The following is a 24916-nucleotide window of genomic DNA, read 5'->3' on the forward strand; positions in this document are numbered from 1 at the left end:
AGGTCTTTTGCCTTTTCCTCTCTCCTCACTCTAAGCTGATGATCTTGCTTCCTAATGCTCTGAGAAAAGAATTGATAAGAAGGGAATGTCCTGAAGCCCCCAGCACTGCATCTACTATCCTGTGGGCATCTCTACCCATTTATTCTTTCTGCCCTCCTCTTCTTTGGATGAATTCTGTGCTCCTAGGTCCTCTACTTGCCTAATCAAGGAAAAGGTCCTTCTAACCAGCTGCATCATTAGGTTTCTCTACTGGAGCATTCCCTTTGGTATATAAACTTAATATAATTTCTTTGAACTTAAAATATATCCTTTTGACTCCCTACGCCCCTCCAGCTTTCCTTTAAGCAAACCTCAGAAGTGCGTATACTGATTGTCAGCAACTCCTCTCTCTTCGTTCTCTAGATCTTGAACCCACTTGGATGAGTCTCTCATTGTGTCCTCACTATTCCACCAAACAACTCTTGTCGAGTTCACCAATGACCTTCATGTTGCTAAATCCAAAGGCCATTATTTTTAGTCCTCATCTTACTTAACCTACTTGACCTCACTGATCTCTCCTTGTGCTGAAACAATTTCTTTACTTGCCTTCTGGGAGATGGCTCTCTTGGTTCTCCTCCTACCAGACTGACAGCTCACACTTGGATTCCTTTACCTCTTCACTGATCTCTAAATGGTAAAGTGGCCCAAGGCTCAGTCTTTGGAACTCTTCTCTCTCTTACCCACAGTCCCTTGCTAGGTGATCTTATTTAGCCTCATGATTTAAATGGTACCTATAAACAATAAATCTTGTATCTATATCCTCAGCATGGTCCATTTTCCTAAATCCAGATTCATATTTCCAACTACATATGAGACTTTTCTACTTGGGTATCTTATAAGCATCTCCAACTTAATTTTTCCAAAACTGAATGCTTGACTTCCCACCTCTCACACAAACCTGCTCTTCCCCATCACTTTCCATTTCAGTAAATGGTAACTTCAGATCAAAAGCCTTGGAAGTTCTCTGTATTTCTTCTCTTATTCTCATATGCCCTGCCCCTATCCATTTAATCAGCAAATCCTGTTGGATCTACCTTCAAAACATATTCAGAATCCAACCACTTCTCACAACCTTCATTATTACCATGCTATCAATGTCATTTTCATTTACTGCCTGGATTCTGGAATAGTCATCTAAAAGTTCTCCAAGTTTCAACCTATACCAGTTAGCCTTTTTACCTAAGTCAAATCATGTCATTTCTCTGAAGAAAACTCTCCAGTAGTCTTCTACCTCATACAAAACAAAACTGAAGCCCTACTAAAGGCTCCTGGTGATCTCTCAACTACCTTTCTGGCCTAATCTTTTAAACTCTTCTGCCTCATTTACTCCACCACAATTGCAAAGTCCTCCTTGATGTTTCTAAGCAAACCACACATTCTCCCAAGTTAAGCCCTTTGCTTGGGATACGCTTTCTGCAGTTTTTCTCATGGTTTACTTCCCCACTTCAGATCTCACTTCAAACTTCACCTTAGCAATGAGACTTTATTAAATCTTCTTTTCCCTTCCTCTTCCCCATCCCCATCGTACCTGTCAACAGTACTCCCTATGTCTCTTCCTTGCATTACTTTTGCTTGATAGCACTCACCATCATCAGATATTTGCCCATTTGTTTATCATGATCTATGTCCCCTGGCTCCTTGAGGACAGACTTTGTTTTTACAGTGGAAGCAGTTCAAGGAATGTCTCCCACATGGAAGGGGCTCAATAAATATTTGTTGAATGAATTCTAATCATACTTATTCATTCCAGTTTGTAGTAGGAGGGTAGTACCTGACAAAAGGCTTCTGTATTCATGAAGAAAAAGGCATAACAATATTTTAATTAATGACGGGGATAGAGCCCAACAATATACAGTTATCAGAAACATTGAACAGATGTAAAATAAAGCAAAGACGATGTAGCCCTGGCTGCAGCAGCTTCCTAATCCTGTCCTAAGGTGGATAATCTTGACAGGGGAGCATCTCTCATCAGTCTGGCACCCAGGAGAGCACTTACTATCTGCCCCACTTACCCTTTCTTATTGCTCCTGTGGAAGACTGAATAATATCACCCACAAAGACACGTTTGAGACCTAACCCCCAGTCTGGTGGGTGTGAACACATTTGTAAATAGGATCTTAAAAACTGAATCAGGGTGGGACTTAATCCAGTATGACCAGAGTTCTTGAAGCAAAAGAAATTTGGACATGGATGTAAAAGTCATAGGAGGAGAGAAAGAGAGACAGGTGGTCATGTGATGGAAGAGACTAATTGCCAGCTAGCTACCACGATGCTACAGACTTTGGGGAAGGCATGGCGTGTTGGTGCTGTGATTTTGGACTTCTACTCCCCAAATGATATGTTGCTTAAGCCAACCAATCTGTGGTATTTTGTTATAGCAGCCCTGGCCAACTAAGACAGCCCCAATCACACAGCCTGGCAGGTAATGGAGCTTCGTCTAGAACTTCAACACCAGACTGAGCATCTATTATCACAGACCTGTTAAGAACAGTATTTTGTACCAGATATGAATGAACATGAATTTGAAAGCAGTCTATAATTTCCTCTTGTTTTATTTTTTTCTAATTATAAAAGCAATGACTGATTAGTTTAAAATCAAGAAAATTAATAAAGATAACTAATATTTATGTGTGGCTCCTTCTAGATCTTATAGGTATAAAGGAATAATTCACTTATTTTTTATTAATTTAAATAGACATTCCTCAAATTAACCTGAATTAAAAAATTTTAACTACATACAATGATGTATTATACTGTGCATTTCTGGAGCACATTTAAATCTGACCCTATTCAAAGATTGTTATTTCAACCTCAAGTCTTCAGACCTAGCAACATGTCCTGTACTACTCAGCAATTTTAAGGGAAAGAGGGAAAGTACTGAATTTGGGAACCAGAAGACTTGAGTTGCAGCTCTGCCCCTTATGCCAACTGTGGGTTCTTCCACAATTAATTTTCTTTTTTATTACATGCCCTTCTGTCCTCCATTTATTTTTTTATGAAAAATATTCTCAGTTTCATTTCCAACACTTCTCCAAAAGGTTTCCAGATACTCTGACCATTAAAAAAAATGGCTGAATCTATTATATATTGGCCCAGACAATACATGCCTAGAAGACTTAGGTTGGACGGTTCAGCTAGCAGCAATGGTTTTATTACCTCGAAGGAACACAAACTTGATGGCTCTTTCCTTCCTGGCCTAATAGATTACCTGATGTGTATACACAAGTCCCAATGGCTAAAATTTCTCCCCTGGAACGAGACTAGATGGGGTCCTCAAAGTAAATATTCTGGTTTTCTGGTTTCTCTCTTGGGTTTCATGTGTCTGCAAGAGACCTGGATTTGGGAAACACATTTCCTCATGTTTAAGGGCTGGTCTTCATCTCTCCTGCAATAAGGGAAATCTTATGACCTTTCTGAGCTTCAGCATCTTTTTCAGTAAAGTCAGAGGATTGAGGCTGGTAGGTGATTTCTAAAGTCCATTCATTCTATCTCTTAAAAGGTGAAGCCTCCAGTTTCTGAAGACTGTCAATCAACAAGTGTACATAACAAGACAAGACAAATAGGCAGGGAATTTAAACTGCCAGGGCAAGAAAGCAGGGACAGACTGCCACTGTGGAGTTACATACAGCAATATATATAGGTACCCTAGTAGTTATCACCACTACATATATCTGAGTTCTAATGAGACCAGGCAGAAAGTTCTATCTCAATGGATAGCACCACAGCAGTAAGTTTTATTAGTACTAAAGCTCTCCCACCATTCTCCTAAAAAGAAAAAACAAAAACCCTAAAACAAATTAAAAGTTATAAATAGGGAATGCAAATAAAATTCAGCACCTCCTACTGAAAAGATAACTGGATCTCTAAAATTCAACTTTAAATGATGCTAAACCCATAACACATGAGATAATGGACTTAAGAGCCTACGGCAAGGTACTTGGGATGTTCCATATACGTAGCTATAAGTAGACATTCAACAAATGTTAACTCCTTTTTCCCTTCTTCCTCTGCCTTTTGTGAGGGTCAATTTCCCAGCAAGAAATATCCAATTTTAAGTATCTGATTCGACTAGAAGGGGGAGAAATATAGTTCGCCTTTATGAAATTAACAGATTACTAACCTGAATTTAAGTCTCTTCCTGGATTGAAGGCCCGGCTATTAACAGTAGTAGAAAGTCGGTCACAACTAATTGTTCTAGAAACATTAGTGTTAAAGTTCCCATCAAATCTGAAACAATAGACAAGAATTAAAAATAATTATTTGGTGGTTATTCAAGATACATATATTATATTATATATTATATTATAATGCTCTTGAAATAGGTCCACCTATATGCCATACAATTGTGATTTGGATTTTTAAATACTCAAAAAAATCACTTCAGAACAGTGTGAGAAAAAAAATCTACATGGTTATAGAAATCTAGAATGTTTTAGAAATCAAGTTCAAATTATAGGGAGATAAAAAAAGTTAACCATCCTTAGAACCATTTTTTAACCACGCAATTTGAGTCAGGGACTACCGGAAAAAATCATACAGAAAATAGATTTGACAACATTCAGACTAGAATTACAAAATTCAGACTTGAACTCTAGTGTTATAGGAGAAACAGAAGTAATTCTTTAAATCACCCCAGCTGAAAACAAAAACAGACACCACTAAAGAAAGGCAGGCTCCAGAGAAGGAAGGACCAGGATTTGAATCCCTGTTCAGTCATTTATTGAATGTGTAACCTTGGACAAATAACGCAATTTTTGTGAGCCACAGTTTTCTTATCTGAAAATTTTAAAAAGATAATACAACATTGTCCTAGCTCCCCAAAAGATTAGAAATAATGTACTCTCATGGTATATGACAATATAACAACATAGCTTGCACCCCTTAGATTGTAATGTAAATAAGACCAAAGTCTTTTTTGATTCCCAGTGGCTGGTACAATGTTACTACTAGTGCTAGAACAATACTAGAACTACTGCTAGTACTGTGGCTAGCAGCTGATCAATAAATGTTAGTGGACTCAATTATCATTTGCTACAACAAACAACAATCTGAAAAGAATATAACAGGAAAATGTGACAACTTATATATTGCCACTAATTTTATATAAATTGAATCCAGAGATAACAAAAGGGAAACTTTATATAAATTGAATCCAGAGATAACAAAAGGGAAATATTTTTGAACTTTTAAGTAACCTACTTAGCATTTCAGATACTGAGAAAAATCATGAAGTTCCTAACAGATTCCCAAATAAACTCAACCTGAAATTGTTTTTTTTTAACGTGTGATAAAATGAATAACTTGGGTAATATATAATAAATGTCATTAATGAAATTCCATTAACATAGGTGACGGAAGCTACAACCTGGAAGCAACACTCCAAAAAAAATCAAGATACATTTAATTATCCACATGGACTTTGATCATCTATGGAGCACATCTGATAAGCAAAGTTAAATTGAAATGATTTGTTTAAGCAGGGGGCTAGGTTTTCAAATGGTGTGCTGGTTTCAACGGCAACTCAAATAGTCTTGTTATGTTATATATCTCACAAGAAACTTCTAGTGTAGGTGCTAACCCAGGGTGGAATCATATCCACAGTGTCAACTGTGTCTCAAAGGGCACAGTTGCTCCACCAAAGTTGCTGCTCCTCCTTGGACCTGCTCCAAGTTGTCTAGACGAGAAGTCTGCTGCCTCAAAAACCACAGATGGAGAGAAAAGAAGAGATTAACACAGAAGCAGCTGCTTGAGGGCATGGTGGAAAAGCAACATCGCTATAATCTCATGCATCCTCCTCTCTTGTTTTAGCATTTGAACATCTGTGAAGAAAGAATAGCATTATACAAACAACTTTAGTTTAAAGCTCAATTATTCAAACTAATGAAATAATGACACTGGTAATCCCCACATGATTGGATTTGGTTCTGGAAAGTAGTCATGCTCTAATGTTCGAGGAACTATATGATTTTGTGTAGTTTGGCCTCACCTGCCTCTTATGTCTTCGCGAGTGCAGGTACTTTCCAATGCTCTAGCTAGCCATGCTATGTCTAGACCCTATCTAGACCACAGGTTGACAAACTTTTTCCATAAAGAGTCACATAACAAATATTTTAGGCTTTGTGGGCCATACAGTCTCTGTTGCAAGATCCAACTCTGCCATTGTGCTATGCAAGCAGAGAAAATACATAATACAATACATAACACAATGAGGGTGGCTATATTCCAATAAAACTTCATTTACAAAAATAGGTGGTTGGCCAGTCTTGGCCCACAGACCCAAGTTTGCTCTCCCTGGTCTAGACCAGTGCTGTTCAAGGGACTAGTCTGAGATGATGAAAATATGTTTTATTTATACTGTCCAAATGGTAGCCATAGGTAGCAACTGAGCATTTGAAATGTGGCTGGTGTAACTTAATTTTAACGTGAATAGTCATTGGGTAGTGGCTATCATATTGGACAATGAAGGTCAAGTGTGTTCTCCTAGAACATTATTTGCCTAGTCATCCTTCAGGTTTTTGCTCAAATATCACTTCCTCAGAAAGTGATTGTGGATGACTTCCAGTCTACATCAGGGACCTGCCTATTTTCTCAAAGCATGTGCCATAATTTTCAACTTATGAATCCATTTTTCTACTTTTATAACATCAGCCTCCTTGATTAGACAAGAGCTCCATGAGGACAGGCACCGTGCCTTGTTGGTTTTATTCACCACTGTCTACATAATGTTTAGCATTGTACGTGGCAAAAGTAGGTGATCATATCAACTAGCCTTTCATGAACATCCAAAGTGCCTAGCTCTGCTTTGGGACCCCCTGAAGGCTCCAGAAACCCTACCAAGTGTCTCAGTCTAATGATTCCCAAATACTGAAAGTCTGGCTGCAAGTTGGGGAATATCAGAATCACCTGGGATGCTTGACAGAATGCAGAGTCCAGGGATCCACCCTTAGAGAATCTGAGTTGTGAGTCTGGGGTGACATCAGCTTTACAGGGATGAGAACACTCCAATTCTGCCATGCAAATTCTGTTAGCAATAAAGCAGTAGAGTGGATTTTTAAATGAGCAGAGATACTACCCATGTATGCCTCAAACAAATCAAGGACAGAGGCTCTTTTGATTCAAATCAGAACAGAGTGGTTCTTTGGTATGTCTGCAGCTCACAGCAGTACTTGTTACACAACTTATAAAGCCCTTTTAACCTATCCATTTGGCAGTTGAGAAAAGTGATGCCAAGGGTCACACAAGACAAGTCAAGGATCTAAGAGAGATCTGAACCCATCATCTGACTCTTCCAAGGCTGAGCCACCACACCACACTGCTTAATTTAAGCAATACATTAGGAAGAACTTGCTGAAAGGGGCAATCCAAGAGGGCTATTGACAATTCTACCCATGAAAAGTCCAAGTACTAGAAAGAGCCTCTGTCTGCCTGGACAGTCTCCATATCCAAGACCTGTACATAAAGTCCCACTCCTTGAGAAGATCAAAGGCCAGTGCTGAGGAGGCATGGATTCCCTGGGCCTTTGTGAAATGAAAGCTGACTCCTGGAGACCAGGGATCTATTATTTCGGGTTGTTTTCCTGTCTGCACTGAAAAGATCACCTCTAAGAGCATTAAAGAAAATATAACAATAAAAATTGAAGTGACTCGTTAAACAGAGTAGGTGTTCAGTAAATATTTGTCAGTTGTAAAAACTCTACTCAATGTGGTATCTGTCATCAATGATCTACTCAACCTTCTCTACTCACTATCTCTCCATCAACAATTCTAAGCAACCAGGCCCCCGATGCATGTGTTTTTCTGTTGGAACTCAAGCATGATACTTGCCAGAATTTGCTGCATCCAGTCTTCAGAGCCCAGCTCTAAACATTTTTTCCCCCTGAAATTTCCCATCAGTTCTGGTCTATGATGAACCCTTCCTCCTCCAAGAGTTAACATCCACAAAATAGTTGACTGGTCTCATTCTGCTTCTTAATTTCATACCTGTGCCTATTTTTCCTGTTGTTGTTTTTTTTTTTCTAATTGTTTTGTAATCAAGTTTAGCAAAGTGCTATTCATAGTAGATGTCTGATATACTGCCGGGTTTTAGATTCTGCTTATAGCAACAAAACACCCACCGACAAAAATTTACATAACATGTTATAAATAATGAGCAAATTATCTTAATTATTTTGGCTTCCCCATATCTAAAATCAAGGTGTATCAAGTAGAGGCAGGTGCCAAGAGATTTTGCTGTGGAAGACCTATTGTCTAAATCCCACCACGCAGCAGCTGAACTCCCAATTTTCTTTAAAATGTTTCATGTACTTGATGAGTCTTAGCTCTCTCAAGGGGATGATTACCTAAGATTTATATTTCTTTCTTAGGTCTACCATACTGCTAGGAATGTGTGATACAACCATAAATTCTTATTGGTTGACTGACTAATGAGAAAGGACAGCGATAAGTCACTGGAAAATTCGCAGTATTTTATTAAATTGACAATAATCATTGAACATCTACAATGAACAAGGTCCTGCCAACCAGGCAAAGCAGGATTATGGGCTTCAGAGATAAACAGACCTGGGTTGGAGTTTGGGTTTGACTGCTTTCTGCTGCATAATCTTTGCATTTTACTTAAATTTTCTAAAACTCTGTTTTTTGAATTTATAAAATTGAGATGAGAGTACTCATAAAGTTGTGCTAAGAATTAAGCCAGAAAGTGGCTCTTCAGAGCCTGGTATATAATAAGCATACAATAAATAATAATAATTAGTAATGTTAACAGTTAATAGCTACTAAATGCTCATCATATATCAAGTACATTCCAAGTGATTTACAAGGATTAACTCAGCTCATCTTTGCAAACCCTGATTTATGTATTAGTATTATCCCCATTTGACAGATCAGAAAATTGAGGCACAGAGCAAGGTTCGCAGCTGGGCAGTAACAGAACCATGATGGGAACATAGGTATCTCATACCTGAGCTCTCAATCTTGGTGAGTACTTTACACTGCCCTCTCAAGAAATTAATAAATCAACCATCATCATTATCTGAAATACCTGAAGAGGAAATCCATCTCAGAGGAAAGTATTACTCTGAAAGATTGTGGGGGCAAGGGGAAGCCTTGGCTTTTACTTATAATAAAAAACTACAGCCATAAAAAATCTTCATGATGGACAGCTATAGAGAAAGAATTCTATAGCCAAAAATGAGGATGCTAAGAAAGAGGAAAAAGATATTAAAGGAAGGTCTTCTGTATTTAGTGTAGAAATATTGGATTCAAAAATTTTTTCACCACTGGTATAGCTATGGAATTGGCTATTTCCTGGTGACTTTTCATTATTTCAGGAGACTTGAACTCCCTTCCCACTCACCTCTGATACCTGAGAGGTTTCAGGGAACCAGTGGCAGCTAGGAGCTTCAGGGGCGGCAGAAGAGTGATCATGCACATTTTCTGAGGGGAAGAGATGCAGCAGGCCTGGTGACAGCTTGTTCTGGTTTGTTAATGCTGCCATTAAGCAAAATATCAGAAATGGGTTGGCTTTTATAAAAAGGGTTTATGTGGTTACAAAGTTACAGTCTGAAGGTCATGAAAATGTCCAAATTAAGGCATCAACACAAGTATACCTTCACCAAAAGAAGGCCAATGGCATCCATAAAGCCTGTTAGCTGGGACGGCATGTGGCTGGTGTTTGCTGATTCCAGGTTATGTTCCAGCTCCTCTCTCAGTTCCTGTGTATTCTTCAAAATGTTGCTATTGGTGTGTTTTGTCCTCTCTTAGCTTCTCTGGAGCAAACTCTGGGCTAGAATAAGTCTGTTTTCAATGGCTGTCTCCAAAATGTCTCTCTCAGTTGCTCTCCAAAATGTTACTCACAGCTGCTGAGTTCCTTGTGTTTGTTAGCTCTTTTTTAAGGCTCCAGGGATTTAATTCAGACCCACCCTGAATGGGTGAGGTAACACCTCCATGGAAATTACCCAACCAAAGGTCTTGCCCATAGTTGATTGAGTCACATCTCCATGGAGACACTCAATCAATCAGTTTCAACCTAATCAACACTAATACATCTGCCCCCACAAGATTGCATCAGAGCACATGGCTTTTTGGGGGACATAATGCATCCAAACTGGCACAAAGCTCATATCATTTTCTTCTTTCATACCAACTTCTCCTCTGAGAGAAAGACCCTGGCATTTTGGTTATCTGAGGACCTTGAACAAATGGCTTATGTGCAAAAAAGATAATTAAATAGAAATAAAAAAAGAAAAAATTTTATCCATAGTTGTAACAGACAACCAGATGTGGCTCTGAGATTCCTGGCTGCCAAGGCAAAAGGGAAACCATAACTGGCTATATAACTTTCTTTAGGAGGGGGAAGAAACTAAAAAGTTCCAACAGAATTTCTTCAGGGAAATGTGAATTCTGAATTTCTCACATGGGATAATGAATAAGGAATTTTGAATGACATAATGGACAATGTCCAGAGCTAATGTTTTATTGTAAATACGGGCAAGGCATAATACTGGAATACAGCTTAGGGTAACCCCACTCTCAGTTTTCTAGAGATAAAACTTGATCCAAAGGTAAAACGTAGAATGCCTGATAAAGTGGCTGAAGAACAGGACTGTTTGAAAGTTCTTTATCTGAAGGAAGCCATACAACAATCCTGATGTTTTAGAATTAAATGACCATCTTGCAGGAAAATCTTGGCCAGATGGCAGTTCGACCTAACATCACGTTAGCCAAGAAAGGGGGCTATTTTAAGGACATCTGGGAGATGATTTACTATTGAGGGGTAAAACAGACTATTGCCTCATTTCAGAATTCAAGTTCATTTTTGCTCCTTGGGTAATGGAAAGGTAGTGAATGTGGGTGCTTTTAAATTAATTTGTTCCTATTGACTCTGCACTTTCTAGTATTTACAGAATTAGAAACATCACAACCACTCTGCATCCTCTTTCTTCTTGCAATATAGTATCCTTTAAACAGCAACAATCTCATGATAGATTCATTGACTTCAGTTCCCTTACACCTCCTGAACCTCGGCCATGGACAGTGCACTCACCAGCCAAGTTAACGTAAAACGCCTAGAAATAAACCTCACTCTGCTTCTTCTATCACTGCCTAGGTCACAAACATGCCAGTCAGGTAAGCAAGCAGGTGTCAATAGCGGACTTAAAAGATAAAGGCAGACAATGTATCCAAAGTTTTTTGAGCCTGTTAGATATTATCTACAAGAAAGCAAAACCCCATTGATTCTCTCTCCACCTGTCACTCACACACACTCATGAGCGTCTGCTTTTCTTTCTGGACTCAGGGTAACACTTGCTTATTACTTTATCTACCTCTGGGCCCCAAAGGAAAGGCTGCCTTGCAGAAGACAGAGATGCATTTTATGCATGTGTGCCTTTTAGAAAAGCGATTTATAAGGCGGCACACACTATTCATCCTGATTTGGAGAGTGTAAGGAATGTAAAGCTCATGCTTAAGATACTTTATAAAAATAAGTCAGTTACTCTTAGAGGTTACCTAAAAGATTTTTCATTTGCAAGTATATTAGCTGCCAGTCTCATTTATGTAATTCCAGGTTTATGAAAAGGTCAACAAATGGTAAAGTCATAGATCTTTATATAAAATGAGTGGGCAATCCAACTTAAGAGGTTTTGTTTGCTTCATTCTATAGACCTGTGTTTAAAAGGGTTAGTAACAACAATAAGAGAAAAATCCTACTGAAATCTCCTTTAAGAGCTTCACTATGAAAAAAGGAGATAATAGATTATATTTACTTTTTTACACTTATTTCATAAAGTAAAACCAATGCCTGAAATACAGTTTCAAGAGAAGTAACTTCATCTCTCCTGCCCCCTTAAGTTTAAAAAACAAAACAAAAACAAACTCACTTCCTTCTGGATTTATTTTCATGAACAACTGATCGAAACTGCATCCCGAGGGAGAAAACAGAACTGTGACTCCCACTTTGATCTCTTCCCCATGGAGAAATTCACTCCCTGCCTGGCTTGCAAGATGTTCATTTGATTGACGTTTGCTCTGATGTGCAAACTGCTTTGAACTTCAGACATTTAATTCCCATCAGGCTGCAGTCATTTTTATTCTCCTTCAACAGGATTTACAAGCAGGAGATCAGCAAATGTAGAAGATAAAATAAATTTGCAGAAGCTTTGAATCTTACATCAAAACAGTGTTCAAGTGAGCTCCAATTGGATTTCATTCAGCCTCGAGTCACAGTGTAAATCAACTTTTCAGTGGAGCCTCGGTTTAGAAAGAAAAAGATATAATGGACAAAGACATATTAGTTGGGGTTTACTTCCTGAATCTCTTTCTTGGTCTTTGTTTAAATTTCCTATAGAAGATGATTTGCCAGGCAAACCGTTCAAAACCCTGGGCGTTCATTCCTCAAAATTTCCAGTGAAGCCTGCCTGATCTATCACACAGCACACAAAAACCACACCCTCAGCGTGTGTGCCAAGAGTGGCAGTGAAATGCTGTATTGTTTGTGGATACATTTTTAAGGTAATAATTTAAAAGCAAATCCCTGTGGATTTCTCCGAACAAGGCTCACTCTTCATAGATGAATCCATAGCAAAGCCAATACAATGACAGCTAAGGGGGTGTGGATTTTTTATTTTTATTTTTTAACTTGTTTGCTTCTTTGTAATCACTACCAAAAGGCTGAGAGATAAGTACAAAAGGGGAAAAACATACCGATTCTTCTGGAAGCAAAACTGGTATCAGGTAAGAAACCGGTGTGGTGCAAAGACTTTGAATCAAGTTCACAACACAAGGCAGGCCATTGCTGCTAGTGTTGCTGAACTACCAAATTTTGAGAATAGCACAAGTTCCTCTGGGAATTAAAGGAGGCAAAGCCCTCAACAGTAGCCACAGAAACTTTTAAAAGAAGGTCTGAACACTGAGAAGTGCTCTCACCTACCAGATCCCCTGGTGCTAGCAACAGTCTAACAGTGTCTGACCTACTGTGACGTGACAGGGAGACATATCACTTCACCTCCATTCAACCAGGTTCCAGCTCATTCTCTGGCAAGTGTCTGCTCTACAAATATTTGAGCAACACCAGTTAAAAAGAATTAAACAAGAACCCCTTTATCTTCTACTTAACCATCCATGAGAATAAAGTTAAACAAAGAAAGCACTAAGATAAAAATCAAACATCTGCATTGGCAAATATTTAAACTCTGTTTCAATGGTGGAAGAAAGCAGTAAGAGTAGGATCACTTCAAAAAGGAACTATCACATTTATAAAGTAAATGATACTTCAAACCCCCCAAGCCAACCAAGTTTACTTATTCAAACACCTAAATTAATGGGCAAACTGAACCTGTCAAATAATGTGTAATCACATTACCAGAAATAGTTTTTCCTTCCATCTCTGCAGAGATTGGAGAGATAAGTCACGTTCTTTTTGTTCTTATCAGTAATAAGGATTAAACCTTTAGGGCTCAGCAACTTAGCCATACTGGAAACTAGGGCAGTTTCAAATGCCCTTGGAAGGTAAGACTCTCGGAGTAATAAAGCTTCTCCCTCTCTATGAGAGCCTCAGCGTCTTTTTACTTCCAAACATATTTCTTTTTCACCATTTCCCAACCAAAACAGATTGTTGAGAGGGGGCCGTGCTCGAATCTTCTGTATGACTTCTGTATTCAAACTGCTGGTAGTATCAGTTTAACCCACTATTGCACAAAAGCTTGGGAAATTGAACAGGTGACATCTGGGAAATTAGAAGTGATTCGTAACCAAAATAAACATTTATCCTTATATTCCTCATTACCTGATTGGGGCAGGGATACAAGAAGAAGAAAGAAAGAAGAGTATCTGGAAAAACGAAAGAGAAAATAGGCAGAGGGCCAGAGGCCTGGTGGGATCCCCAGGCTCCCTATGTGCTGGTCCACAGTCCTTTTGTCCATCTAGCTTTCTGACCTCTAATATAAGCACTTAGCACCTGTACGGTTATTTGTTTACATGCCCTTCTCCCTTGCTAGGAAGACACAAAGTAAGAGATTCCTTCTTACATTTCTTTATCCCAAGGGCCTAGCCTAGAGTCTATCTGTAAAGAGTACAAGTTCAGTGTCTGCCAAATGAATGAATGAATGAATGAATGCCGAAACCTAAAAGGCTAGTCCTTCCCAGGACTAGAGACCAGAGAGTGTACATTGGGTTTTTCTTCCCCTCATATATACTGAGTATCTAGCAAATAGCAGACCACTGTGAGTGAGCAGAGACATCAAAGAGAAGCACTAAAAACCTCAGAGTTGGACAATGACCTTGGAGATGACCCGGTTCAATCTCTCAGGCACAAAGGCACCGAGGAAAGAAGAGGCCTGTCCAAATGTTCCTGGTTCTGTAAAAGAAATATGAAACATAAAATGCAGAATATCTATGGCTAATGCTGTGTTCCTGAGAGGAAGTACTCAGCTGTATTAAAGAATAAATAAAGCTCTGAGTATGAGAATAGATAGGTATATCACTGTACCAGACAAGTCAAGACCCAGAACAAGTTTATACAAAGAATCATTTTTACATCTTGACCTTCTCTGAAAATACTTTGCTATTTTTACATAAAACACATAAAAAGCTCAAGAAAAGTTTCTGGTCCTCGGCTAAGATAGGGTCTATTTCTTAAAGCTGGCATAGTGCACAGTTAGTTTCTTTTGAAGACCAGACTAAAGAAAAAAAAATCATATAAGGTCAACTCATTTCAACTGGCAGAGAAGCCACTTCAATTTTACCACTGGTCAAAGTCTCTGATCATTTAAAAAAAAAACAATGATTCGGAATCGGGAAACCTAGATTCTAAACTCTAGATTCTAAACTCTAGATTCTTCCCTGAGCCCCTCACAACCTCTCCGAACTGACTTCCTCATCTGATAAAACTGGGGAAAACAGTACTTACCCAACCAGATTCTTGAGAGGATTATATAAAGAATGTAATGTAAGTAAAACACTGTTATTTACGGAAGTAAAAACATAAGTATTTTACTGAAGCATAAACATACGTAACTCTTTTATGAATTAAATAATGTAAATTAGTAGGCTTTCTGAAATGCAGAGAATTCTGCAAAATCTTTGTTAAATTTTGAGCCCAATTCACAGCCTTCTGGTACCAATATCCATAAAGACTGCATCTGTAATATTTAGCCTCCCTGCCAGTAGTAATAGTTTTTTAAGGGACTGGAGATGAAAGTTTGAGATAAGGCAGTGAGAATGACTTGAAAGACTGGGATTTGCTATACAGTACTTGGAGGGCAAAAATACAAAACACATCTTCTTGGGGAAAGAACAGGACCTGCAATAAAATTAAACTCAATTGTGAAGGACCGAGTTTTTCAGATTATTTGACCTTGTGACAACAGAGAGAACAAAGAACAACAGTCATGACCATAAAAGCACCTGGCTAAGTCAGAATGTTTTATTTTTCATAAAAATAGCAATAATGAGAAAATTTATATGGAGTTAAAAATTTTACATTGTATTTTTCATGTGCCCTACCTTACTTAAAAAAGATGTAGGAAAAAAAATAAGAGGTGCCCACATGTGAGTTGGTTGTAATGTCTAGAAATATCATTTTACATAAAACTCAACTGTGTATTAACATTAAAGATATACATTTCCACTTTGTCCTCTCTCCTGAACTGCCATGTATATAACATAGTTATGAGGATGCAAGTTATTTGTGGGATAAAAATAAAATGATACTGTAGGCTAATCTCAACTGGTTGCCAAATACCTCCCAAGTATGATATGCATGCAACTCAAAATCAGCATGTCCACACTGGATCCATCACCTTCCCCTCAAAATTTTTCCTTTGCTCATATAGTCACCCACCAGTTAATAGATTCCTATCCTCTGAGATGCTCCATTTTAAATTTGGAGCCATTTTAAAAATCTTCCTCCCCACCCAAATCCCAAATAAAAACGAATTGCCAGATTCTTTATTTTCTTCATATCCTGCCTCTACTTTCTGTAATGTACTCCCACCGCCACCTGGGAAATCTTTTTCCCATCCTTCCTCAAGGTGTCATTTACTTTTCCCCTGGATTATCAGGATGGCCCAAGTTCCTTACCTCTGAATCACAATTTATCCTTCACTTGCCAATTAATTAATCTGCCCATATCACAGCAAGCCTTTCCTTGCCAAAAACATACTACTTACATAAAGAAGTTTGTCTAGTAGACCTATGATTTTGAGTCCATCACAGTACACCTTCTACCCACTTTTCCAGCCGCGTCTTCCACCTCACCCAATTGCTTTATGGATTCCTGCTCTTCCCTGACCTGAAGCATACTTTCCCCTGACCTATTTGTTGAAGGGGCACCCTTCTCAAGGCTTCAACTCCCACTTCCCCTGCAAGACCGACTGCTCAGAGGTCTCCGCTAATGATCAATCGCTTTCTCCTCTAAGAGAGTCTGGATTTCTTTCATGACTTTCAGTCTGCCTTAGAATATACATGTTGTATGAGCTCCTACAGGTACAGACTTTGGTTCATCTTTGTGTATCAGACAGTATCTAGTGTAGTGTCTTGCACATTAACTTTCCTGAACATGATATGGTGAGTTGAAACATATGTAGGAAATTTCCAAAGTATATATACAAAGTACTTTATTTTGTATTTTTAAATTCACCATGGATATAACAAGATTACTAAATATAACTGCAAACAGAAAATTAAGTCAACATCAATTTAAGATTCAGATCACAGCTTATAATAATGGAATAATGTTCAGGTGAAAGCAATGACTATTATGAATAGGCATAGAGGTTCTCAATATTATTGCTCAATTTCTGCTTAGAGGTAAAAAGTAGCTCGATAATTCTGATCATCATCACTGCTGGTTCTCAAAAACTAAAGACAAAATTACCTTCACTACTATTCAATAACTCCTTCAACAAATAACTATGGAGCACCTGCTCAAGCAAGGTATTAAATACAAAGTTGAATCTGACAGGATCCCTGAACTCAAGTAACTGAGGAAAGATGAGATGATACACAAGGCACAAATATGCCATAGAATCTGGTATCACCACTCTCGCAGTTACCCAGAATCAAATTTCAGCCACCACCTCTTCCAATACCCAAGTTATCGGGTGCCAACAGCCAAGTTCAGGGCTGCCTTGTTTCTTGCCTGCATAAATGAAATGAGACTAGGTCTTCTAGTCTTTAAATGGTTGACAAGTAAAATGCCCTTAAAGGTCATGTCTCATCATTTTACTTCCTTTCTCAAAAATCTTAAATTAATTCCCTTGTTCAAGCAAGAAATATTTATTGACTGTCTACTATGTGTCAAACAATGGAGATACAGAAACCAGAGGAGGATAGACATGGTCATTTACTTTATCTAGGAAGTTTAAAAACCACTGAATAAAGTCCAAATTCTTCAGCCTAGCATCCGAAGAAAGAATTTTAAGAGGTGACTGGTCTTAGTAGGAAAGTATCAAAAAACACCCGAGAAATCAATTTTCTGTCCCTTTGCAGGTTCTCTCAGTTGTCATCATAGTATAACCTTCAGAGTGTGTTGCACTGAATGGTCTGTAGTAGAATGCTTTAATGCCCCCCTTCAGAACTGGGCACTTTATGTTTTTAAAATATGTGCTATCAAGCATTAATAAGGAAAATCAAATACAGATTTTATAAATCAGTCTGAAACAAAAAGTAAAATTAGCCATCTTATCAAAATTACTCCTTATAAAAATAATATCCCAGTACTAACTCACCTTTAACACATTTGGAGAAGAAACAAGGTTAGTAAGTCACCAGCACTTAAAATGTCAATAATAAACTAGAGTGCCATAGGACCAGCGCTAAGTTTTAAAACATGTCTTCATGGCTGGATGATCTAAGAATGGACAAGATCCAGATCTAAGACTGAAGATCCCTTACCTCAGGTTCAATTGCTTATATTTGTTACTAATGGCAGGAATAATACATCTTTATGTGGTCAAATACAGCCCATGGACATGAATAGTTTAAAAAATTTGTCTTACAGAACTGTAAGGCAAATCTCGGTTTGGAAGGACTTTAGCAATACAGTAATTTTAAGTCCATTTTTCATAAACTTCAATTATTACCACATTATCTTCAAAATTTTGGTCATATTATTCACTTAATTTTATATAAATCAACTTAATATTTTAGTTAGGTATATTTATTTTTTAAAAGAAACTTCATGTTTTTACCATGAAAGAAAAAAATCGTATATATCAACATTGACATAGAGGGTAATATTGAACTAAATACATACTTTTAAAATAAAGAAGCTTATCCATGTACAATCTAAAAAATCCCTTCCCTACAACAACCCCGTGAGGTAGGTACTGTCATTGTTTTCATTTTATGGATGAGGAAATTGAGGCTCAGAGAAGTTAAGTGCCTTTCCAAAGTCAACTTATAAGTGAAAAAGTCTGATTCAAACCAACATTGGTCTAGCATTAAAAAAAGCTGCCTTTAATTGTGTCCATAAATCACCTCCCATGACTAGGAGATCTTCCTTTTTGCACTTAACTCCCTGAGATTCAAAATGTAGACTCTTTAGGGGGGTTGGAATACATGAAAGAGTGAACTGAAAATGCATTCCGTGAGATATCACAGCAGTTACAAAACTCAGATAAAGGCATTACCTGATGTATTGGAACCAAGAACACCAGGATTTTTACCCTGGTTTGCCCCAATAACTTACTCTTTCCATTTTAAAGTCTTCATTAACAAGCTGAGAGAACTCACATAATTCAGAAATAATTTAGAAAGTGCTAGTGTTTAGCCAATGGCTAGAAAAGCATTAGCTCGTTTACTCCAGAAATGCCTACACATGGAAAGTGAGCTCAGTTCAAGCCAAGAAGATTCATTATAAGAGAAGGGTATTCCCCATTTGCCACTTCCTTTTGCAAATAGCTGTTATCAGATATCTTTAATATGCCACCAGATCGTCTCTTGTTTTGTTCATCTACAAATCTTCCGGTAAGCAAACTGTCCTGGTTTTACAAGATTCATCCCAAACGTGGGTTCTTGGCTTGGTCAGCTACACCTAGCGAGGAGAGCAGTTTGCACTGCAGCTCCCCAGAGTGCCCATTCAGCATTCAATGCAGGGGATCCAGCCTCTGAAGGAGGAAGGTACCTTCATTCTATTCTGCTTACTCAGCATTTATCCCAGTTACCCGAATATTTCTAGGAGTACATCTCTTTGAAGTTAAATGAACTGAAAGAGAAATTCCTGGTGGGCAGAAGCTACATTTTATATTTTATCATAGCCACCAAAAAGCAGCACACTTGTGGATGTGTAACCATTTTCGCACGTCAGCAAACATTCTTCTAGAGCATGGCTGCATCTAATCCTCTCACTATCTGAACGTGACGCAATTTTCTTAACCAATCTTCCGTAGTTAGAACTTCAGGGTATTTACACTTTTCTCTAATATAAATGGCAGTACAACAACTTCCTTTACATCTTTATCATTATGAAGATGTCTGATTATTTTCTTATGGTATTTCTCCAAATGGCCAAATAAGATACATACTACTAAAGTTCATGGAATCTTTCCTGATAACCACCCATTTAGTATCTCTCTCTGCGTTGAGGGAACACAGCACTTCTCTCCAGTGTCAAATTTTTGCCCTATTATTTACATTCAGAATTTGCTTCCTCCTTCCAATAATTCATAAATTTCTTGAGAGTAGACACCCATTTTCACCCATATATTTAAATCAATTCAGATTCCAAGAAAGAGTTGTTAAACACTTAAAACTGCCAGATACAGGGGGTACAAAATGGATGAGGTGTAATCCCTGCTCAGAACTGCAGGCGAGGCAGACTCGCCAATGACAAGGTGAGATACATTACACTAGGAGTGGTGACTTCTTCCAGGGGCAAAGGGAAATGGGGGGAGAGAAAGCCAGGCATTAGGAGCCTGTGGAGAAAGGATAATTATTGAGTTCAGTCTTGAAACATTAATAGAAATTCACCAGATGGACCAGTAACAAGTAGGAGATAGAAGGGATAAATTTATTGAGAAAAGCCATCTAATTCAAGTTTTGTTTCTTTTTAAATCCCAGGATCACTAGTTTGACTTAGGAATTTATGAAGGTACCAATCTCCTAAGCAAGGGTTTCTCAACGTTGATAATACTGACATTTTGAGCCAGGTAATTCTTTGTTGCAGAGTCTGTCCTGTGCATTATGGGATGTTTAGCAGCATATACTTACTTGATGTCAGTAGCAAACCCTACCTGCTCCCTGGTTTAGACAACAAAAAACGGCTCCAGACACTGCCAGATGTACCACAGAAAAACCACCCTTGGTTGAGAACAACTGTTCTAAGAATAATTTTAGCTCTTGGGACTTCTTCTATCTTATTTTTCCTCCCTGTCCTGAAATGATTTTTTTTCCTTGAGATTTAAAACCCAACTGGATCTTCATTTTATTTTATATGAGATAAGTTTGTAAAATTAAGTTACTGATGCTCCAACTATAAAAATTTGCATCTCCTTTGATTAAACCTAATAAACAAAATAGTGAAATGTTCACCATGATATGGAAGTTTATAAATATTATGGCTAATATGTATATGTATATGTATATGTATACATGTACATATGTATATGTATATGTGTATATATATGTGTGCGTATATGTGTGTATATGTGTATATATATGTGTATATGTGTATATATGTATTTTCACATATATGATTTCACTGAAAGCTAATAAAAATCCTGTGAAGTATTAATATCATTCTAGAGATAAATATACGGTGGCTCCCAAAACAGCAAATATCCAGGACTATCTGGGTGTAAGAGCTGCAGGTAGGATTTATATTCAGATATGTTGATTCCAAATTTTATATGCTTTCCATTTGGTTTAGTGAACAACTGGTATGAACTTCTTTAGGCTGCTGATAGGGTAAAACAGAAAAAAGTTGATCTTAACATCAAACAGATGGTATAATAAAATGACTTGAGGATGCTCTGATACCTTCATAGTCCACCAAGAAATCACATTAAATAAAACTTGACTGTGGAATCAAAATACCATTTAACTACGAAAAACAATGTTGTATTCATCCCTTGCCCAGTTTTAAGAGCATTATCGTGGAAAAAGAGGAATACATACTAACATCAAACATTTACATTCATGTAATGTTTAAAGCATGTTAACACCTTTTACTCATTCTGAATAGCCCTAGAAAATTGATAGAATAGATTATTATCCACAATGACTGGTAGAAAACCACATAAAAATAAATATTAAGCAACCTGATTAAGGTCACCTGGCTAACGACAGGTCAAGTCAAAATTAAGTCCTTTGTACTTCTAGATGAGTGTTCTTTCCACTACAAACAATTTCACAGCATCACATGCCCCTACACCCCTCCAGATAGAAATATCACTAGGCCAATAAATACATACAGATACTAGTTCTGTTTCAATATTATCTGAAACTACACTTCCTTTGGTAGTCCTGAGGACAGCATCTACTAAAGACGTAAGGTTTTTTGGTTAGTATTATCAAAGACAAATAGGCACCCAATTAAATTAAGCAAATTACCAGAAGAAGTGAGACAGACTATCTTACTCATGGCTTATTAGCTGATACATTGACAATTTTCTAGACCTAACTGATTTTGCAATTAAGCAACAAGTGATAATCGTGAACCTGAATTCCAACATAACTAAAAGGTGATTAGGCAGGCTCCAGGAATTTCCTGGCAACAGCCTCTTGAGTAATGCATCTTCAAAAAGTACTTGAAAAGATATAGGGCTTATTTAAGGCAGAAAGTAAATCATATACTTTGCAATAAACAGTCCCAGGTATCTGAATACACAATGGAGAGCATAAGCAATTCAATTCCTGCTTAAAATGTAAAGAAAAAAAATTAAAGTCTTACTCCATCATGGACGGCGGGATAGTGCAGCAGTCCTGAATTGCCGTCAGAGGCGAGGTCAGGTGTGCGGTATAGGATGCCTCCACAACTTGCTTGTTCCGGTTGACCACATCCAAGTAACGGTTGAATTTCTCTCGGATTTTTTTGGCTAGCTGCAGAATGAGAATGAGCAGAATAAACGGAAAGCCCCAAAACAATAAGCCACCGTATTTTGTCTCATAAGCTAATTAATTTGTCACAAGCTTTGAATATTAAAATTTAGGTAAAACAAACAACATACACTCAAATCTTATTCTACTATTTGGGTTGAGATAAAAACTTCAAAATGCCCAGATGTCACAGAACGATACTCAGACAACAATAAAATAGTACCTCTCTCTCTTACAACAGACAATGAAGCATTAATAACTTGTCATATGTTCAAACTCAAATAGAACAATGCCCAGCTATAAAGTGCCTTGCTGGCAAAAGGAAAACAAAGAACACCGATATTACTATTGAGAGGATGACACAGTGGGTACTGAGAGCTACAGGGCAATAATGATTGCAAGCAGAAAAGAATGGTATCTATTACTCATGGTTCTGGGTTCACATAGGTTTTCAGGGTGGGGGGGCAGGATATATGAAGGAAGGAAAAAGACATTCTGTACCTCTTACTTCCACATGAATGGCAATGCCCTAGAGTTATACAATGCAGACATTCATATAAAACAAAATATATACTTGGAAATATAAACAAAATATACAGTCATATAAAATAAAACATATACTCACGTTTGGTGTGTTACACCTTTAAGATGGACTAATGTCTTTCTTAACTGCTATGAACAGAACATGTCATCATGATTTACTTTCATGTGGGAATAATGAAAGCAAATTGATAAGCATACTGCTTTTTCCCCCATTGTTCCCATCAAATACCACAGCTTAATTACAGATCTCCAAGGAAAAGAGTGTTGTTTTTCTTCCCCTCAAACAAAATGTTACCCAAATGAAATGACTGATGGAATTACAGCTAATTGGTTTTGTAGAGCTATTCATTATCAGCACACTAGAGGAGAACTAATCACCTCCTTTGGGTCACGCTTCTCAGGCAATCCAATAGCTTGCAGGCTGAGAACATGGAGCCAAATCAGAATATCTTCATTTGTTATTTTGAAGCCAATTTTAAAGTTTGATATTTTTTCCCAGTGACATTCTTGTGATTTCAGAGTCTTAATTAAATAACTGAGATTCTCAGCCTTGCTAAAAATTGCACGAACTATAAAGTTTAGAAAAAATTTCTGGACATAACAAAAGATTATGAAAGTGTTTAATTTGATAATGTGTTGAGTGTTTCTTGAAATGTAACGAGTCCACCTACATTTCTACTTCCTGAGCTAGAGATCTTACTATTAAATAAAAAATGTAGGTCTTCCTCACTGAAGTCGCTGCAATAAAATATAAAAACAGAGTTTAACTTCCCATCTTAGCCTAGACCAGTAGCTCTAAACCAGAGGTGATTTTTGCCCCCACCTCCCAGGACCTTTTGGCAAAATCTGAAGACACTGATTAGTTGTCACAACTGGGGGTGGGGGGTGGGGGGTGGATACCGGCATCTAATGGGTAGAGGACAGAGATGTTCTTAAGTGTCTTACAAGGCACAGGACAGCCTACTACAGTAAAGTGTAATATGGCTCTGATTTGGAGAAAAATAAAAACTAATTGTCCCAACAGTGGTTTGGCCAATAGGTCCCACACTGTTCTATTTTAGTTCTCTACCTATCTAAAATGAAACCTTAAGGGGGAAAAATTCTAACAAAATTCCTACATTAACAAACTTCTAATTCGTTCTTTGTTTTTCCTTTCCCAAAGTAATGTGAAAAAGGCTATTATATATACCTATAGTTCATTAAAATGCAGCCTAAATACAAAGTTAAGACTACTCACTCATCATCAGATGTGCTGACTTGTTTTTTAAGCAACAGTTTGCACTAATCTAACAATCTTCTTTCCTAGACTCTCACATTCAATGGGTGGTTGAGGATGAGACACAGTAACAGATACAGCTTGAAAGCCTAATGCTATATTCTCATAGTGTATTCAGGCATATGCTCTTGTAACACATTATATTTTAATGCTATTATCTGTTTTAATGTCTAGTTACCCCACTAGACTGTGTGCTCTGAGAGGGTAGGTGCTATATATTTGTGCCAGTTTGAATATATTGTGTTCCCCAAACGCCATTATCTTTGATGTAATCTTGTGTGGGCAGACGTTATCAGTGTTGATTAGATTGTAATTCTTTGAGTGTTTCTGTGGAGATGCGCCCCACCCAGCTGTGGGTGATGACTCTGATTGGATTATTTCCTTGGAGGTGTTGCTCTGTCCGTTCGAGGTGGGTCTAAGTTGAATTACTAGAGCACTACTATATAAGATCAGACAGAAGGAGCAAGCTGCTACAGCCAAGAGGGACACTTTGAAGAAAGCACAGGAGCTGCAGATGAGAGACATTTTGAAGACGGCCGTTGAAAGCAGACTCTTGCTCCGGAGAAGCCGAGAGAGGACTAATATCCCAAGTGCAACTAAGAGTGACATTTTTGAGGAACTGCAGCCTAGAGAGGAATGTCCTGGGAGAAAGCCATTTTGAAACCAGAACTTTGGAGCAAACGCCAGCCACGTGCCTTCCCAGCTAACAGAGATTTTCTGGACGCCATTGGCCATCCTCCAGTGAAGATATCCTACTATTGATGGACACTTTATGGCCTTAAGACTGTAACTGTGTAACCAAATAAACCCCCTTTTATAAAAGCCAAACCATCTCTGGTGTTCTGCATTTCAGCAGCATCAGCAAACTAGAACAATATGTTTTTCTTCACCTCTGTATCTTCAGCACCTAGTATACTGCCTTACATTGTGGGCAGATAAAAATAATTAATGAATTAATAATGGTTAAAAAAGAATTAATCTGAGAATAAACTTTTCCTGTGGTCCAAAGATCAACAACCTCCTT

General features: G+C 37.8%; 1 protein-coding gene across 2 annotated transcripts in view; it reads right to left on the reverse strand.

Moving 5' to 3' along the window:
* The window catches only part of CACHD1 (cache domain containing 1), a 238237-nt gene that overhangs the window by 93069 nt on the left and 120252 nt on the right, over nt 1-24916 (reverse strand). For both annotated transcript variants that reach the window (XM_037827018.1, XM_037827017.1), the window contains exons 3-4: nt 21928-22076; nt 4160-4266 (exon numbers count right to left, since the gene is read on the reverse strand). In XM_037827018.1, coding sequence (XP_037682946.1) covers nt 4160-4266; nt 21928-22076 — 256 coding nt within the window. The remainder of the gene's footprint in view (nt 1-4159; nt 4267-21927; nt 22077-24916) is intronic.

This window comes from Choloepus didactylus, chromosome 2, assembly GCF_015220235.1.
Source record: "Choloepus didactylus isolate mChoDid1 chromosome 2, mChoDid1.pri, whole genome shotgun sequence".
Classification (NCBI taxonomy): Eukaryota; Metazoa; Chordata; class Mammalia; order Pilosa; family Megalonychidae; genus Choloepus; species Choloepus didactylus.